Genomic DNA, 19,695 nt, shown 5'->3' with positions numbered 1-19,695 from the left:
TGAGTAAAATCAATACAGCACACCTCTGTTCCAATACACGGGTCTCGGTATTGCCGTGTATCTTGTGAGCTGTACCTTGAGCAAAAGTCACGACAAATGTGCTTTTTTTTTACACAACTGGTGTTTATTTCAAGTGTGGGTTGATGTGTAAATCCATTGATTTAAAAGTGGTCAAATTTGAAACGACTCAAATATTGTCAGTGCCTGGACTGCATGTTTATTTCTAAAGTTAGCAACTGTTTTTTTCTTTCTGTAAAGTCACACAAACGGCATCCATGAATCAAATGAAACGGAAAACAGTGACTACTGACCACCTCAAAATGAATTTAAGTGAAATGAACAAATTCAAGGGTCTGCTAAATCAGATTGAACATAATGGTACATAATAAGGCTGTTCTTTGTCTTCCTTCCTTCCTTTTTTTTTTTAAATTACTGACCAAGAATCACATTTGTTTGACACTTATTTAGGCATAATTAAAGGCAAAACAAGCATACAAGAAAATATTGGGAACTGTCCCCAAAATAAGCATTCGGAATCACAATTTCCTATTTTTTAGGATCCCACCCTTCATTTCCACGACAGTATTTTTGAAATTCAAACCTACTGCCCATGGTTCTGTCCACAATACTCAATTTGCATATCTACAGCAGGAGTTTTCAGGAGTTCTAATTTAAATGTAAATGTCATTCCTGCTAATCTATGGTTGTGTTTGTTTGTGTTTTCAGATATTAATGAATGTGAAAGAGAACCATGCAAGAACGGCGGCCTTTGCACCGACCTCGTTGCAAACTACTCCTGCGAATGCCCCGGGGAGTACATGGGGCGGAACTGTCAACATAGTATGTACATGCTTTTGTTCTTCATCTTGAAATGCTTTTTTTTTTTTTAATCCAACCACTTCACACCGCACATCTGGAGTTGCCGCTAATTGCGGCGCTGACCACATAACAAGCTCAGGTTCTTTCATTTTCATTTTGTTTATGTCGTAATGAATCATTTTAATCCCCCCCAAAAAAACTATTACATCGAAACACAAGATGTTTATTTAAAAAAAAACAAACAAACAAAAAAAAACCCATAAAACCCCCAATCATAAAGTCATGACAATATGTTCAAACATTACAATGCTGGTGACTCACAACCAATTACTTTTTTTTTGCTAAAGTGCTCCCCTTGGCTGTGCAGAGAATGAAAGAGAAAGCGAGAGAGTGCTTCTGTCTTATCACAAGTGGCTTTCTCTTTTTACAAAATACTCAGTCGCTCAAAAGGAATTTAGTGTGTTTATTATGCTTCTTCTGAGGATTTTGCAGACTCACTGTAGGAGCAGATTAGGATTAATGTTCCGGGCGACTCCGAAACGTGAGCCTCCGCCCCACTGTGACTCGCAGATGTATTCATCTGCTTTTCTATCTCACAGTGCGTCGACAGTTCACAGAAAGCATTCCCAGTCTACTTTGCAGGTGCTGCTTGTCTGGAGGAGAAGATATGCTTCTCCTGTATTCAAATATATCGAGCTGTGTTCCAGGGGTTACATTTCACTTTTCTATCTCTGTGGTTTTCCAAATCATATATTTCATGTTTACAGTAAATATGACACGCAAGCAGTGGTGGTTTCTGGTGTGTGCGGTATGTGTGGCCGCAGAGGACAGGGCCCCAATCCATCCATTCCTATCAGTTTCACTTACGCCATAAAGTATTTAAAAAATAAAAGAATTTAAAAAAAGAAAAGCTTTCTGTAATTGCGGCTTGCAATCAGAGCCGTTGCAATATATTTATTTTTGTGTTATTATTCTCATTCACTTCCTTTCATCTGCAATTCACTGATAGCACTGGCAAAGAATTGGAATATGGAGCGCCGGGAGAAGCATTTTAAAACGGTACGCGTGAACTACGATTGTGATGTTCATGCATTTCCTTTTCACAAACCCCCAAACTCTTGGATCTACTTTATTTTAATGTTTCCTTCATGTTAGGGGCCGATGTGGCATGTAGATGCGTGCGCGTGCGGTCACGGTTGGTTGGTTTGAAAAGTAGATCTTCGGTTGGGCACCCCCGCCGTAAGACATACAGGTGTTTTCCGCCCGGCCTTACGTTGACACCTGCTGCCTGGTAGATGCGGTTATTATTTTATTCATCTCCCCATCTGCTGCGTGCTCATTAGTAATGCTGCACTAATTTATTTAGGCTGTAGGTAGGGTTTGCGTGAGATGGATTCAGCTGTCACAGCGTGGCGGTGCTGCCGTTAGTGATGCGGGCTGTCGCGGAGCTGATGTATGCGCAAGGGCCAGCAGGCCAAGGCTTGGGGGCTGGCTGCCTCTGCTGCTTCTGATAGACGACTGGCAGGCACATCATTAAGAGTGCCCACTCATGTCTGCAAGGTGAGAAGGACCACGGCTTTGCAGCAGCATGTTGTTAGGTGACGGCTTGTCGGCTGCCCAACATTTAAACGGATAGGAGACAGTGCGGGAGAAATCGTGAAAATGACACGGTGGCAAAAAAAAAAAAACAGGCGGACGTGTTGAATGGGTTTTAGGGGTTGATTGACGAAAGATTGTTTGTGGTCTCCTCAAAATTTGATGACGGACTAGTTGAAGTCATTTCATCAATGATGTCATTGATATATTTTTTTTCCAGATCAACCGGTGAGTGGTCACCCTGATCCAAAGACCATGTGGCAAAGCAACCAACGTGTTGTGATGCTGGTAAATGTTATAAATGAATAGAGTTCTCCTTATCACACATTAGGTGCCCCGGTTTTGGCTCGAACACTTTGACGACAGAGATGATGCTTCACTTGGCGGCGCTGCTCTCGTTCCTCGCTGCCAGTCCCTTAATCCCGCTGGTATGAATATTTTAAGACGATCAAGGATCGGAATGCTAGTGGAGCTAACCGCTATTCTCGTCTACAAACAGCTTATTTCCGTCCTCTTCGTACCCGTGCGGCCGTATGATGACTGTGTGGTCTTGTTGGCCAGACATTTCGCTGCTCCACAGTGTGTTATACTCCAGTGACAGCAGCAGACGGGTAAATCAAGTCCGCTGTAAATCGGAGGCCAAGATGCCAAAAACCCATGAGGAGTGATCAGTTGGCGTCCAGTTGTAAACATTGAGGCAGAGCATTAAAGTTGACGAGACAACTAAACTGCTTCAACCCTTAACGGGTATACGAGTGGCTTTCTTTCAGCCGGAAAAGTGCATGTTTATTTCCTGTTTGTACCTCAGTAATTTGAGCAGATCACTGGGTGAGTTGAGGTTCTTTTGATGCTGCATCATAAGTGCGAATGAGCCAGTTAGTTTCCTTTTGTGGGCAGATGCCATAATTACATGAGGCAACATAACATATTTATCAAGGCTGGTCTAACCATTAACTAATTAGTGCGCCTGAGCATACATTTATCAAATGGAACCCTGAAGCCCATAATCATAAATCTGAATTACTGTGTGTGTGTGTGTGTGTACAGTGTATATATATATATATATATATAAGAGAGAGAAAGAGAGAGAGAGAGCTTGTTCCATCTCGAGACAGATCGGTAATTTCTGAAGGGGAATTTATTGCTGAAAGCAAATTTTGCTTTAATTAGCTATTGATTTACAAATGTATTTATTTGAATTCATCACTGCCTTGAGGTATGTACTTCTGTTTTTGCATCCCTTTGTTTTTTTTCTTTTTTGAGAGGCTTTATAAAAACACCCTGTAGTCACTACAGTGTAGTGAAACGTGAGTCCCTCAGATTGTTTAGAGGGTCAAATGAATTGACTTGGAAAATTAGATGAAGAGTGGAATCCCGCATAACCCGCCGACATTCTCTCATCCGTCTGGAACTATTGAGTCTCGTACACACACGCGCACACACACACACACACACACACACACAAGAATAGTCGTCTGAGGTGAGATGGACTGCCCGTTTTGGAATGATCAAAATTTAAAAAACAACTTTTCACTGGATAAAGCACACAGATATTCCTTGCTGTGTGTCTCCATTCTGTCCACCGAGGACACCTCAGAGACATTGTTTCTTTTCAAGCCCACTTTTTTAAGGGTAATTTGCTGTACTTTTATTTGTACTATAGAAATGTGGATTTTCTATCGTGAGGATAAAAATGTGTTCGATCCCCCAGTGTGTGATTCAGGAAGTGGGAGGATTTCTCCACATTTTTCTCAGTCATGAAATAGTAATAATCATAATAACAATAATTCCTTCGGGACAAAGACTGACTGTCTCTTGTTGATGACAAAGTTGTCAGTGAAATTTTGAACTCAAAGTGGAAAAATGTGGCATTTTGTCAGGATAACATATTAGGACCAAGAGCTCTATTTTCATGCTCAGCACAACACTGGCGGAAAGCGCGGTGTAATTGTGCGCATGAGTGGAGATTTTGCATCATTTGCACTGTTGTAAGGTCCAGAAAATTGTGTTTTTACAAATGTATAATTTTGTCTGATGTACTTTTAAGACCAACATGACATCGTTTGCTGCAGTTGTACGAGCTGTACTTTGAGAACTGCAGCATGACCACTGTGTGTTCTTCATTCAGAATGCTCTGGACCACTGGGCATGGAAGGCGGCATAATCTCCAACCAGCAGATAACAGCATCCTCCACCCACCGGGCTTTATTTGGCTTGCAGAAGTGGTACCCGTACTTTGCACGTCTCAACAAGAAAGGTCTGGTCAACGCATGGACTGCAGCTGAAAATGACAGATGGCCGTGGATTCAGGTAAATACACATTACACGCTAAAGGCCGAACACCAAGCTGAGTCAAGGCCACTAAAAGATGAGGCAACACGCAGTTTGGTTGTCTGTGCTCGGCGGAAGCCGTGTTTATTTAAAATGGCAACGCTAATGCTGTAAAGGGGTTTTCATATTTATTCGTTTAAGTATACATTCTTGTTGCGTTTTGATGTGCGGAAATCCATTTCTTGGAGTCACCTGGGTGGTATATTTCAGCACTGGCAACAAACTCATCAGGGATGGCTTTGATACCTCGAAACAGCTAAAAAAAAAAAGCTGAATTGACAAAGACTGACAAATGAACTGTGTAAAATATCTAAAAAAAAAAAAAAAAACGTCAGTTGTCGTTTCGGATTCTAATTTACAAGGTGTGTCAGAAGAGGGCAGAGGACCGAAATAATGTATTACAAACCCAAACTGTGAGTTATACCCCTCAACACCAGCCTGAAATCGACGAGTACAAAAAGATCCCATGGCATTTCCTTCATTCATTGCGCAAGAAGAGTCGAGAGTTATGGTAGGACAACTAGGAGCTTCTCACAATTGCTGAGCATCTGACAGTTCCTCGCAGGGAAGAGTATCACCGTGCTGGACCAACCTCCCTTCTCTGTTTTGTCAAAGGCTGTCAGACTGGCAGTAGCATAATTATAGAGCAGCAGCTATAAGATAGATAGCTAGTCAGATTGATACCTCAATTGAAAGCTAGCTAGCTAGCTAGCTACTCGTCCCCTGAGGTAAATTTGATATATAAACAACTACAGTACCTGCAAATTCAGTCAAAGCAGAAGGCTGGGCTTTTGGTCTCCATCTTGTGCCGCCGCACAGATTTATAACAGCGTTTAGTTCCCACTTTTAGGTCATAAATCAACGCGGTGGTAAACTAACGGGACGCTTCGCTAGCTACCGTCTCTCAGCGACTGTACTGTGATGTAAATGACGCATTTGTGCTCGATATCTTTAGCCCAACAGAGCAATATTATTTTTTTCTTTTTTTCAATGTTACTTCATCTTTTTTTTTTTATGCCTTGGCATATAAGTGGGCCATTTTCTTTTGCAGGACATGCTTCAGCCTATTGTCTAGACAACTACGATACTGTCTAAAGAATTAGTCATGCCTCTATCAACCCGCCTGTGCAATGGAGAAACAGAAATGGTATCTAAAGACAAATGACACAACAAAAAAAAAACGGGATTTGTCGAAGAAACTCATGAGACAAAGGCAACATTAACGAGAGACGAGGTGCTTGGCACATGCAGAGGTTGAGGAGAACAGGACATCAAACATTCAGGCAGTTTGTTTGGCTTTAATGATGTCATGTGGGATGTTGAGCGGCATGCTGTAGGCATTGTGTGTTTCTACATGTAGGTTCGGATAATTGGGACATGAGCAGACATGTATCGTTTGGATAACGGGTTTGGGAATATTCTGGGCCTGCTTTTGTATTATAAAACCATTTGGCAGACTGTTTTTGGATGTCTGGAATGTGACACAGGTAATACTGACAGATGACAACCTTGTCTGTGAAGGGATTTGATTCTTCTGGCTATTGGAAAGTGTTGTTCTGATGCAGTGTGCGTCTTTGGGCGCTAGTCAGTGGAGCTCTCTCCTCTGAACCTCGACAAATGAATCACAAAAGCAACAGACTTTGAATAATACATCACAGCCTTGCCTACAAGCTCGCATGCACTGTTTGTTTGTGTTGGTTCATGCACTTGTTTCTCTCTTCACACATCTATGCAATGCGAGTGTCATTTTTTTTCTCTCCACAGTCTTTTCTACAGTTAGCTCACACATAAAAATGCATGTGAACACTCCAGGGAAATATACTGCAGCTCTGACCAATATCAGCAAAATATGGTGTCAACCAGCACTGTTGAGAGAATCAAATAACTCCAAAGCACATGAGAATGTCTACGCATCATTGAAAAGGTGTTCAACAGTCAAGATAATTCTAGGCACGCATCACCATTGACCGCGCAACGAGATGACGGTCCTGTCTGCAGTGTCCCCGAGTTCGCCACCGCCGTCAGCACCTGAGACTTGTCGCCATGCACCTCAGCGCCATGCCAACTTCAAAATAAAAGCCAAACAGCAATACCGTATCAGGATATTGATGCCTTAAGTTTCATTTATGCTGAAGCTAGCCTTAGGAAGCAATCGTTGCTGCTGCTGACTTGACTTTGACTTTTTGACTGCAGGCCAGCCTGCTGATAGTCACGCTTGGAACACAAATTCGCACTGAGGCAATCAAGTCAGTCGGGCATGTGACTTTTTTTCACTCCACAGGCACAATTGCACACCACTTATGTGCACCCCCTGGGGCTTAACCACTAATTATTTTAAGCATAACACTCTCGATTTCAAATTTCAGCCTCATCTCTCTGACACTCTAATTTCCAGGACATTCCTAACAAACACTTTCTCTTGCACCATGGTAAAACAATTTGAACGCCGCCCCAACGTTCAAAGTCCCAACTTTCATGGTCTATGTTTTAGGCTCTCCTCTCCTCTGTCTTCGACCTACAGTATCTTGGATTTCCACGAGTGCCCTGTAGGTTACCGGCGCAGAAGGTGACATATTTGGTTTGGAATTCTTCGGATGAACGCTCATGATCAAAATCATTTGAATCCTGATGCCGTTCCTGACGCAACCCTTGAGATCTACAGTTTACATTGGCTTATGTCCATCGCAAGTCTATACATTTATTTATTTATTTATTTGTTTATTTATAGTGTTATAATCAATCAAGCAGATGCTACATAGAAGAATATGCCCCAAAAAAGACAAATTTAGGCTAATCGTACCCTCAAAGTGACCAATGTTTCTTTCAAACTAGGTCATGCATGCAAGCCTGCAGACCAAGGTCTCCGCAGGATGCTTCCAAAGATGCCTCACTCAAACAAATGTATGCATCACTATTAGCACTGAAGTGTCAGAGGTGTGTTACTGAGCGCTCATTAAAAATGTGAAGGATCACCCCAATTACCTCGGCGGTGGCCTTTTACTAACAGAGCCTCTAATTAGCGAAAGAAGTATACGTCTCTGTGGAGGGGAAGTCAAAGAAGAAATGCCCTGAATGGGAAAGAGTGGGTCACTGCAGCTATGCGGCTCTAAGTAATGTCCTTATATATAATTAACTTAATAAGTTGCTTTAAGTTTGCCGGGAAAACCATATTTTTGAGTCCTCTGTCAATAGTGCAAGAAGTAGAACCGTCGTAGCTCAGAATATCATATCGAGTGTAGACAAGGCTGGTGATAAAGGAATAAAATGAGCGGTTACTCTCATTACGACTTTTTTCATTCACTGAACGGCAATCGAGCTTGAACATGTTGGACCTTTTTGGAGCAAATTATACGTGGGAACTAGTTGAAGTCAGTGGCAATTGCTCTGGATATGATTCATACTTTGTGAATGGGATCTTCAAATTTTACCAATTTTAAGTGCAATTCAAAAGTATTAGCTGATTAATATTCGAAGTGAGTGGTAATAGAGGGATAGTGGGTAAGTAGTTTCGGATTTTGGGCAGGGGGCGGGGGGATTAATAAATTAAATTGGCATTTAGAAACTGCATTTTGTATTTCCTTGCGTAGGGTCTGCGTGATATTAAAATAGGTTTGATGAACTGAAACCTTTGTATGTGATAAATATGCAAAGAACAGAAATTAGGAAGGGTGGCAAATACTTTTTCACAGCGCTGTATCAATAAAGTATCTTTCTGTAGTAGAGCTGTGAGGGTATTTAGTAATATTATGGCGTGTATGCTTTTTTAAAAAAATTGTATTGTAAAATCCAATTCATGGAACATGAACATCAAAGGAAAATCATTTAGACATTTTCAGAAAATTCAGGGGAAAACAAAGAAGCTATTTAACATGGATGCCAAAGAGAAAACCATGTGTGCAATACATCTGTGATGCACTGATAATGATCTTGCGGTATACTGAGTTTCTTCTCTTAACCTCTTCATTGGTAATTTACATGGGGCCGTATTGGCAGTCGACACAGAAATGGCAGATTGGCTTTGGAATGGGAGGATTGATTAAATGTTCTATCTGATCACAGACTTTCTGAAAAAGATGGATGGCCCTGACAAGCCAGTGTCAAGAGGCTGAATTGATTTCTATGACTTCAATTGGTGCACTGAGCGCCCATGCACAGTCCCTGCGAAGCCCGACAATTCTGGTATCTGCAACTTTTTTTTATTTATTTCCCCCTGATTCCCACAGATAAACCTTCAGAGGCGAATGAGGGTCACGGGCCTAATTACCCAGGGTGCAAAGCGAATTGGAAGCCCAGAGTATGTCAAGTCATACAAAGTGGCGTACAGCGAGGACGGGAAGACATGGAGAACATACAAAGTCAAGGGCAAAGATGAAGACATGGTGAGAAACACACATCCACAAAAACAACTGTTGACAACTATGTACAGGACAGTATCTCCGTTATTGAAGGAACACACAGCAGTAAGAGGCTGTTCAACTCACTCAAGGGCAGGGCAGAGGACAAGTTGAGAGTGCTGTTTAATTATCTCGCACACGCTGCGCTTATCTTGCAACCTGTTACCCCCTTCACTTTTATGATTTTTTTTCCCCCATTCTATTTGTGGATGATGAGAAACCAAATGGGTCACAAAACGCTCTGTCTTTGCTGACAGCACACTAACCCTGTCCTCAGTTGGGCCATGCCCCGGATAATCCTGACCTCCAAAACTTTTAAAATGAAGACTTCTGGGCAAAAAGTCTGGGCACAGATTGGAGATAGTCGCTGTGGATTGGAACAACACAAAGAATAACGAGTAAAGCATGAACACCACGCATTCAATCACCTTCACGTCGACAGTATTAGCTGGCGTAGTAGTCAAAATAAGATGATCATCAGAGATGAGTAAACAAATATATTTACACGGATGGTCAAAGTCATTCAGTTCACCTTTTGGCATTTTAACCCGATAATTAACATCATTAATATATGAAAATTGTAATGACAAAGTGGACAACCAAAGCTATACAAAATTAGGTGCTGTCAATGTCACTGTTTCCTCGCACAAGGTGCATTCCAGGACCACCAACCAAAGAAGGACATCTCAAGTGCACATGGGGAAAAAAGCGTCATCATAATTTCAAGATTTTACAAAATGGAACTCAGAAAATGGTCAAATTGGGAAATGCCGAACCGCAAATATGCAAGTTTTCACTCTATCTGTAAATAATGTGGCGTCGTAGTTCCTGAGCACCCAAAACAAGTCATGTTTTCAAGCGCATTTTCTCATCAACTAAAAATGCTTGACAGGGAATGTGAAAGTTAGGCAAATGTACCATTTCACAGTGCATCAATAAGGGAATGTTGTCAAACTATCAGAAGAAATAGTTATATAAAAGGAGCAGTAATTCAAAATACACTACTGTTCTTATGAATTACCGGCTCAAATAGTGCGAGAAATTGTTTCTTTTTGCTGCACGTGGAGCTCATTGACCTTGAAGGAGAGCAATTCGCTCAGTGTTGAGTAGACACCAGAGACATTGGTGCCAGACTGCTACATAATGGTAAAACGGATCTCTTCCAGCACCCTTGTCGCCCCCGTACGCTACATGTGTTTTCATCCCCTGTGACAGATTTTCCGAGGAAATGTTGACAACAACGCTCCATCGGCCAACTCCTTCACCCCTCCCATTGAAGCCCAGTTTGTGCGCATTTATCCCCAAGTCTGCAGAAGGCACTGTACCTTGCGCATGGAACTGCTTGGATGCGAGGTAACAGGTGAGTGAACAGATCACACACTTACTCGCTTTAGTTGGTATTTGCAATGGGTAATATACAATTAGGCAATCAGAAAACAGAAGTAATATGTTGTTGCTTTCTTCAGGTTGCTCAGAACCATTGGGGATGAAGTCCGGTCACGTCCAGGACTACCAGATCACAGCCTCCTCCATCTTCAGGACGCTCAACATGGATATGTTCACTTGGGAGCCTGGAAAAGCCCGTTTGGACAAGCAGGGCAAAGTGAATGCTTGGACTGCAGGACGTAGTGACCAGTCACAGTGGCTGCAGGTAAGGAATGACCCGAGCTCACTTGAAGCTGCACTGACACTTAAATATGATAATATTAAAAGCAGGGGGATGTAACACAGACATCCGCTTTTGAAAATATTTGCTCAAAGGCGGTGCTAGGTACACGACATCATCTAATGCAGGGGTGTCCAAACCGACGCACTTGAGAAAAATATATCATCCGCAAGTGAAGTTCTTGCAGTTCTTTCAAAATGTACTTCTAATTGCGCTCATCTTGCAAAACACCAAAGTAAAGAAAACTCCATGCATGTGCGCAGTCTCTCTGCTAGACTTGCACTGGGCACATACTTAGGACCCGGAATGTGGATCCAACTCCATTGGAATTGCGGTTCATACCTGCTCGCTGTCACTATGATGCGCTCAAACAGTTTTTTTAGCATTCACTCGTCTTGCTGGACCTTCCCATCGTTGACTGAGTGCAGTTATCTTGGGCTTCAGCTGAGGTTTAGTCTCTCCATCAAAACACTCATTCATTTGTTTTCATTACAGTAAGTGATGACTGGAAATATCTCATAAAATGGTAAAAAAAAGATATGCCTCTAAGTGAACCATTGCGTCCCTCGCTTTCTGTTTAACAAGCCGAGTCCGATACATTTCAAAGTAATTGTCAATTTAGCAGCTTGCCTTCATTAGGATGATCTGTTGTGTTGCTGTTATCCCCTTTAAAAGGCAGAAAACGCTGACTTCTTTTCAAGTGAGCCCCCCTGCTCCAAGTTCAATCTGTAAAACCGAGGGAATGGCAATGTGGATCATCCTCCTAGGGAATTGAAGATCAAAGTGATTTCTTTGATTTATTGGCCCTACTGCTGTGCCTGCCGCTCCATGCATACAGCCTGTCCATGGATGACACCGTTCGGGTGTCATACTGGCTTATCTTGATGGTATTAGATTGTTTGGGCTCTATTCCGATATGTTTTTGATTACACTGAAAGGTTTTGTTCAGATTTGAGGTTAGGGGAGGGTGTGTGCCGGAAATAGACGTGTACTTAGGGTGGCCCCATCCCGACCGGAGAGCTCGGCTGAGCAAAATTGATTGTTGTTGGTCAAAGAAAACTTGTCTCATATTACATGCTGTGCCCGCAGGAATCTTTCGGCGCTATGTAGTTGCATTGTGAAAATCGATGCTCGCTGACAAGGGCCCTTTTTTGCACACTAATACACAGCATCTGCTTTTAAAAGAGAGCACAATAAGACTCGTGCGCTATGCGGCACGCTTTCCCATTTCACACTTCTACTACAATTGAACCTGACTAATCAAGTAGTGATCACTGCTGTATGTATTCATTCTTCAACCTCAACCCATCAGTTATCTTTGTTGTGCCACCGCGGCAAATAATTGATTCTGAGCCACATTACGAAATTCGTTTCAACCTTACAAATTAATGAAATAAATCATCCTTAATGACAAGTTAAGCATTCCAATTAATCAAGGCACCCAGTGCTTTCCCTGCTGTGCACTGCGGGGTAGCTTCTCAGGCACTAATAGCAAACCGTCCTCCTTGATGCATTCGGTTTCACTTTAAATGGGAGAACGCAAAGAAAAAAAAATCGCAGGATTTTACTGAGAATTTTTATTTTATTTTTTTCCTTATATAAGTAGCTTCCCACTTCCCTGTGCCCTGTCGCATCTCTTCACAAATCTCATAGCACACCGCCAACAAAAAGTCAATAACTGAAATAATGACAATCTTGCCTCATTTTACTCACACATTTACTCACCCAGCGTGATCCTTGTTTACTTGAGCACAAAGCTATTATTCTCGTGTATGAATTGCATCAGGTGGCTATGCAGCTTTTTCCCCACTTTCTGCCATCAGCAAAAATGTCTCATCGCCTAAACAACGTCGACATTCTGCACCATTTCTGTCCATCACGGATAACGGAAAGCTCCTACATGTGAACGCACATTTGAACAAAATCACTTGTCGAAACGCCGATCTCTTGTCTTTCAGTGAATGAAAACAGATTTAAAATCGACGGTGCCCCCCCCAAAAAAAAAATCTCAAACGTTCAACAGACGTGAAGAAACGCACGCCTGTTTGGGATTTGTCCAAGGCAGAATTATTTCAGGCTGCAAGGAAAGGAAATCATCGTTCAAGATGTTTTAAAGAGGGAAGCTGAAGCTTGTCAGAGTGAGCTGCCAAATGCTCCAGCTGCTCTGAGAAGATTAGTTTATTATCCACTCGAACACCTCCTTCAACTTTCCTAGTTGTCCCTGTTAATACAATGCGCACCTGTTCTACAGTCCGGTGCTATGAAACAACTTTTTTTTGCACACCCAGTTTATAATCACTTCCACCTAACATCTATCATCTTTATTTCAAGTTAGTTTTGTCTGTAGGCACCTGTTAAGGAATGTCACTCCTGTCACAGATCCAGGCACTTAGGTTTTATTCAGCGGCGTAAACTTGAAGCACGTTTTGTCACATTCTTACGAATCCCATGTGGTAACATCAAAATAAAGATAAAGTCTTGGAGTGGTTTATAGCCGTGTTGAAACTTCGTAAACAACATTAAAGGCAGCCATTTAAAGACGATCCGCTGTGCCTCTGCAGTTTTCAGTGTCATTAGCATCTGCCGTTGACGCCAAATTTTTGGTTCTTTGTTGAAAATCTTGAACGCCTCTTCTCTACTGCAGCAAGTGGTACTTATAGGCGGGCATACGCCCGTAATTGCCAAGAGACCACCAGCCATGCTGCGGGTGGTTAGCTAATTCCACTGAATTCGTTGATAAGGCATCTTTATCTATGTATCTTAGCCAGCAATGTTGTGTCACGAAGAACCATTTTAAGCTCTTCCACTAAACGGTTGACGGTACAATTAACCTGCATATCTCCATGTTGCCATTCATCCAGGATAGTTGTTTTTGTCATCAACTGAACAGGCCCGGATTTCACGATGAGCGAGTAATAATGGGCCTGATTTAGGGAAGATTGAAAAGAGCTAAACTACGTGTTTGCTCACTGTGACAGATTGCTCGAGCTGGTGGCAAAAGTGGTAGAGAAAGGGGTTTATTTACCCTTTAATTAAGTACAATGTAGCTTTGTTGTTTGTTTGTTTTTTACCACGGGAACTTTGGGAGAGTGGTGCAAGCACAACATATAGTTTGAAGTGATGAAATTGGAAGTGCTAGTGGAAGTGGAAAAGTATAACTGCGACAGAAAATAAATGCATCGCTCCAGTAATTTTGAGGAAGCCAGCAACTGCTAAAGGACAGGCCAGGATCAATTGTCATTGATGCTTTTCCTTTTTAAAAATGTTGACTCGTATATGAGTATGAGTCTTTCGCCTGCTAAGTACACATTCAAAATCAGCCAGCCCATATATTGTACTCTATATTAGTCGTCTGAGCTAAATGCATAGCCTTCCATAGGTAGTACAATTTGGACATTTTTCAGCAAAACCTCAGCAGATCACTCTGCAACATTTATCCCAAAAAGGAGGACCAGCCACAACTATGGGGTAAGGAAAAGTACTTTGTAGATGAGTTGTAAGTTATTAAAGTGTGTTAGTTATCACTCATCTGTAAGTCTTTTTTCTTTCATCCAGTTATCACCTTGATGTGATAATTGCAGGATGGGTGTGTGTGTGTGTGTGTTTGTGCGAGTGTGGCTGTGGCACACTGATAATTACTGTAGTCTGAGATCAAATCTGAGTCAGGTCACACTTGTGAAAATGCAGAAATAAATCGATTAGCTGCTCTGCAAGTGATGCGCCGGTGAGGGTGCTCCTATTCAGTGCAGCGCACATTTGCAAATCACAACTTATGCAACAGCAGCTCTCATGTTGCAAAAATCCCCGAAGGTCTGTATTCTCTGTTATGATTCTGATCTCCATCCCAAAATGTGCTTTTAAAGCATGTGGGGAAACTCTAAAATCAAGTTTCATTCCGGCAACATTCCCATTTGACCAAACTCACGACTGGGCTATCAGCAATCTGTTTATCTCCTTTCTTAGACACATTTGTGTGCACCATCTTGTGCTGATTTAATGAATAGTGAACATATATCCAATTAAAAATCAACAGCTCTGCCTAAACACATTTACTGCTGTGTGGTTATGGTAACCTCTTGTGTAAGCAGTATTTTTACACTCGAAGGTAGCACTTAGCCCTTGACAGTTTGAGCCCAGATATATAAAATGCTAATTTAATTTCAACATTAATTACAGTGGAGTAAGTCGATATGAACTACGCTGCATATCAATGCTAATGTTAGAGTTTTGCTCACGTACACGGTCACTGTGTTAGCTGTGTTGCTAACCAGTTGAGAAAGGTTGGTGGTTTGATCCTTGGCCATTGCGACCGTGTCGAGTGAGACTGACTCTGACAATGACGCGAGGGAACCTGGCGAGTTTGATTTTGCCCAGCTGTTCATTTTGGATACAGAAGATGAGGAATTTGAGAGATTTGATCATAAGGATTGATCAGAAAAATAATAATAATAATGTGAGTATATTCTTAAATACTTCAATAAAAGTATAACCAAATTCAGTTTTGTTCCCGCTGTCTTTTTAAAAACAAACGCTAACGTGCATGTTTGTATGCTACCGCATTATTTAGGCTAGCATACGTTTTACCATGGCTGCGTTCAATCGCACCCGTAATTTACACTTCGTCTTTTAATACGGTGCGCTGTGTGGTCGTGATAATACGGTAGCCGTTAGATTAAAAAAAGAAAAAATATAATATGAATGTCTTTTTCAAATAATGCGAGGGCTTGTGTTGTTTGAGTGGCACACTCCATTACAGCCAAAAACAATTCAAAAAGAAGCAATGACTTACCTTGGTCTACCTATCGTCAGAACAATTACATCAGCTTGATAATCATTTCTTCTGAATCACGGCTAACATGGCTAAAAGGGTTTTAGTAACAGGGTTGCGTGAATGTGAAGAGACACGAGCGGAAAACCTGCCGTTGAATATAATCTAACATGAGAGATGACTATGTATGACGGAGACTTACAGATACAAGGTTAGACACTAGCAGGATCACTCAAAAGGCTCCTGACACTTTAAATACTTTGGCATTTTGTCAACCAGCAAGCATATCATCAATCGTGTGATCATCGAGGAATTAGTGACACGCTAGTGGCCTAGATGGATTTCTGTGAACGCCCACAGACAGACTGTATTGACACCTGTCAGAGTAAAATCTCAACAGTAATGGCCGTGGTACAATACTGTCAATAATGGAATGAGGTGATATCACGATCTATGCGGCATTTTTTGTTCTTCTAGAAAAAAAAAGCAAGATCAACACCATGCATCAAATATTTGAGAATGTTCAGCAGAAACCTAAAGTGGCCTGTCGAGTACACAGACGTCTCCCTTTAAATTCTCTGCTCTGGTTAGCAGCACATACTGCAAGCTGAGTCAATTAAAATATTTTTACAATAGGGGCTTTGAAGGTCTTTTACAAAAAGCAAATGCGAAATATGGTTAATAAAGATGCAGACAAAGGGTCAATTTAAATACGATCAATGGGAAAATATAAACCTGCGGCTCAGCATCTTCCCGTAATAATGAAATCCAGAATGCCCTCTGCGGAAATGCATGACTTGCTATACGATAAAACTTAAACAGGCCATCTGTGTGCAAGTAGTCTCAAAAGCATCAGTTTGACACATGTAGCTGTGTCCCGACAGAGACCTGAGGGACGATTTTACTGTGTGACTGATTACTGCTCCGAACGCGTTTGTGAGCATACCGTTGTAATCAAACCGAGTTTTACTGATACTTCTGCACATCCTGATTGAAACGTCACCTCGATTGGAGCGCCACCGACAACAAACTGTATTTCTTTCAATTAGTGAGACTGAGCCGGGATGTTTGCTTCATTCATCCACTGAGGGATTAAGTTGAATGGCAATCATCATGTCTTTTTTTTTCCAGAACAAGAAAGAGCGTTCTTCTTTGTAGCCTTATAAGCAACTTTCAACAGTGACTTCTTCAAACTTAATTCAGCCCCATCACCACCACCACCACCAAAAAATAAATAAATTCATAGTTTTTGTCGATTCCTGCATTTATCTTCTTGTCATGCCGTATTGATCTAGCTGGACAGAGATAAAGGTGCTTTTCCCTACAGTAGGCTTTATTCCACTGGCTGCTCATTATTTTACCACTGTTTGGATTTGTCTCATGACATCAAATTTATTGCAAACCGTGTATGATGAAATTATGATTTTTCGTCCAATTCATCAATTCATTTCTATTTAATCATGTGCCCGATTTGCAGATGACAAAATACACTTAAGTTGCATCTACTTATTTGTTTACTTATCTTACATTTGTTATCTTATACTTGAGGAGGCCAGAACTCAAAACAACATCGGGGAGCTAAATTGGTCATTAGCAAATGACAAACAACTGGGGAAGCTGGCCCGTAGCTACCCCGCGTATTCATACAACATTAAACACTAATGACTAATTCTACAAAAGCAGTCTTTTGTGTGGTGTTAGAAATAACTCGCAGTTTTGCACTGAAATAAACCCCGTTTTTAGATGGCTTCATTAGCGGAAGCTGCTGCCATGTGTCACGTTGCGTGGTGGTGGTGGACCCCAAAAAGCAGGCAGGAGGGAGGAGCAGGGTGAACTTGACGAATTATATTTAATAAAACAGAGAAAACTGAATCCAAAGCAAACAAAGTGCTAACAACCAAAACTAATCCAAATTAGCAAAACAAAACCATGACTGTGGCAAAAAACTAACAGGAACAGAACCATGACAGAAACAAACAGGACAGTTGCAAGCAAACAGCAACAAACAAACATGACAGTAGCCAAGAGCAAACAGCAACAAACGAACATGACAGTAGCAAAGAGCAAACAATGACCCGAGACTGAGTGTTCGGGCAGGAGTCCTTTTCTACACTAATTACCTAATGACCAACAGGTGTGCAGCTGCAGGGGGAGCCCTACAGTGCCACCTGTTGGTCCCAACCCGAATCATGACACCGTGCGACTTGTTTTATGGCTTTTTAGGCTTTTTACCACAAAATCAAGATGCTCAAAATAATGTTACCATACAAGGTATCGTATTTTCTGATGAAAATTAAATGACTTTTGGACTTCTATTAGTCTATCTTGTCATTCGTGACTGGATGATCTCTTTGTTTTAGTTTAAGAGTACTCCAAACTCCAATTTGCGGTGGCAGTAAACACCTTGAATTTTTGTTTTTGAAACTTTTTTCACCTTCTGCCAAACTGCTGCTTGCTGATAAGCGAGTTGACCTCACTTCTAGCATCCAGCGTTCGTATCTTGAATTTCTGCTCTCAACTCAAAGCAATAAATATGTGGAACTTTGTCATAACTATATATGAAAGAGTTGTTTATTGACCATGAATGCATTCGAAATTTCTTCGGGAAATTGTGCAAAAAACTGTGAGTACCAATGTACACCACCGGACATTATCGTTAAAGTCGAGACGAGCTAACAAGAAACCCTTTGAACGCTGGTTACCTATGTAGGAATTACGTGAACATTTAAAGTGATGCGCTGATTAATTTTGATACTGTGACAAATGTTGTGAAATTTGGCAAAGGCGTGTTCCAAAGGAATTTTTTTAGGAAAATATGTACAACAGAAAAGAAATTGGTGTTTTAATTGTCCTCATCGTAGGGGCCTGTTTTTGAAGAATCTAAACCTGTCCGTTGTAAATTACATTCTGTTCTTATAATATTATGGTATTATGTTTGTATAGTGTAATCGGCTCAATGATACGTCTTTTTTTATTCAATTTCCCTTCAGCTAGTATGATGATTAAATCAGCTACCAAATTCGATTACCGAATATACGGTGACTCCATCTGCTTCCTTGATTTACTTATGGTAGGAGGTTTTTAGCATTTGGCTGCCTCCAACGATACGCACCCTTAAACATTCTGTATGTGCCTGCTGGTGCCTGGGTAACTTTTCATTATCCAAGGACACCATCTTATCTTTCCGCAACACATCTATTGCACACCTCCGTGCCACACTTGCTCTCTTCCTTCCCGTTCTCGGCTTTCAACGAATTTAGCATTCACGTATCTGTGTTATCTGCCAATGATGAATTCACGAGTCTTCAGCAGCTCTGCCAGAATTGTCTGGAGTGCAGCAACCTGATCCCAAATTAATTTTGTATCAGACACAGAAGAAGAACAATTGGCAGAGTAACATCACCATGCATGTAGCATGGATACAACTATCAAACCATGTTACACAAATGGCTGCATTCAAGAGTTAAATTATTCAAAACAAATGAACCAGCTTCACACGAGGCTCATCAATGCTATCAGTGCTATTATTTAGCATGCTAGCCTAATTAAAATGCTAACACATAGGTTAATAAATATGCAAAATAACATTTTCCACAAACGGTTTAAATCATCAAATTCACTTTTTCGGGTTAGCGACAACAGTAACTGTTTGGTGAATGCAGACAAATTGTCACGGCAAAGGAGACTTCGCTATATGTGGGGTTGCACTGCACCTGTGACGGATACAGCTACTTGTTCAACATTCAGAATGATCCGAAACAATACCGACTGCAGAGGTATTTTTTTGTGCGGCACACCTTTCCTTTTATGTATAGTAGGCTATATGTGGCCATGTGTGTTACAGATTGGATTCTAGACAAGGACACACATTGCTAATATCGTCACTGTGTCCATCACGTGCTCGGTCACAGTGAACATTAAAAAAGGAATGAAATCTAGCGGGTCTCCCTCGAAGGCAATATCATAGCCATTCTTCATCTTCACTCACACTGACACACGATGAAAAGTCACAGATGTTTGTTCTCCTTTCTGGGAGAGCTTTAAATGACCCACGGCATCATGGTTGATTTCCTTCCTGTTGGTGTTGCCATGGCCAATTCCCTTCATCTGTTCCTGCAGCC

The 19,695-nt window shown here is 41.4% G+C and overlaps 1 protein-coding gene across 3 annotated transcripts in view; it reads left to right on the top strand.

The window, feature by feature from the left end:
- The window catches only part of edil3a (EGF like and discoidin domains 3a), a 77,746-nt gene that overhangs the window by 42,884 nt on the left and 15,167 nt on the right, over positions 1-19,695 (top strand). For all 3 annotated transcript variants that reach the window (XM_086112014.1, XM_086112013.1, XM_086112015.1), the window contains 5 exons: positions 727-840; positions 4,544-4,725; positions 8,970-9,125; positions 10,356-10,500; positions 10,607-10,791. In XM_086112014.1, coding sequence (XP_085968140.1) covers positions 727-840; positions 4,544-4,725; positions 8,970-9,125; positions 10,356-10,500; positions 10,607-10,791 — 782 coding nt within the window. The remainder of the gene's footprint in view (positions 1-726; positions 841-4,543; positions 4,726-8,969; positions 9,126-10,355; positions 10,501-10,606; positions 10,792-19,695) is intronic.

This window comes from Hippocampus guttulatus, chromosome 5, assembly GCF_054856545.1.
Source record: "Hippocampus guttulatus isolate MCC_2025c chromosome 5, RoL_Hgut_1.0, whole genome shotgun sequence".
In the NCBI taxonomy this organism is placed as follows: domain Eukaryota; kingdom Metazoa; phylum Chordata; class Actinopteri; order Syngnathiformes; family Syngnathidae; genus Hippocampus; species Hippocampus guttulatus.
Note: the sequence above shows the minus strand (reverse complement) of the source record. Positions and strands in the feature narration are given on the sequence as shown.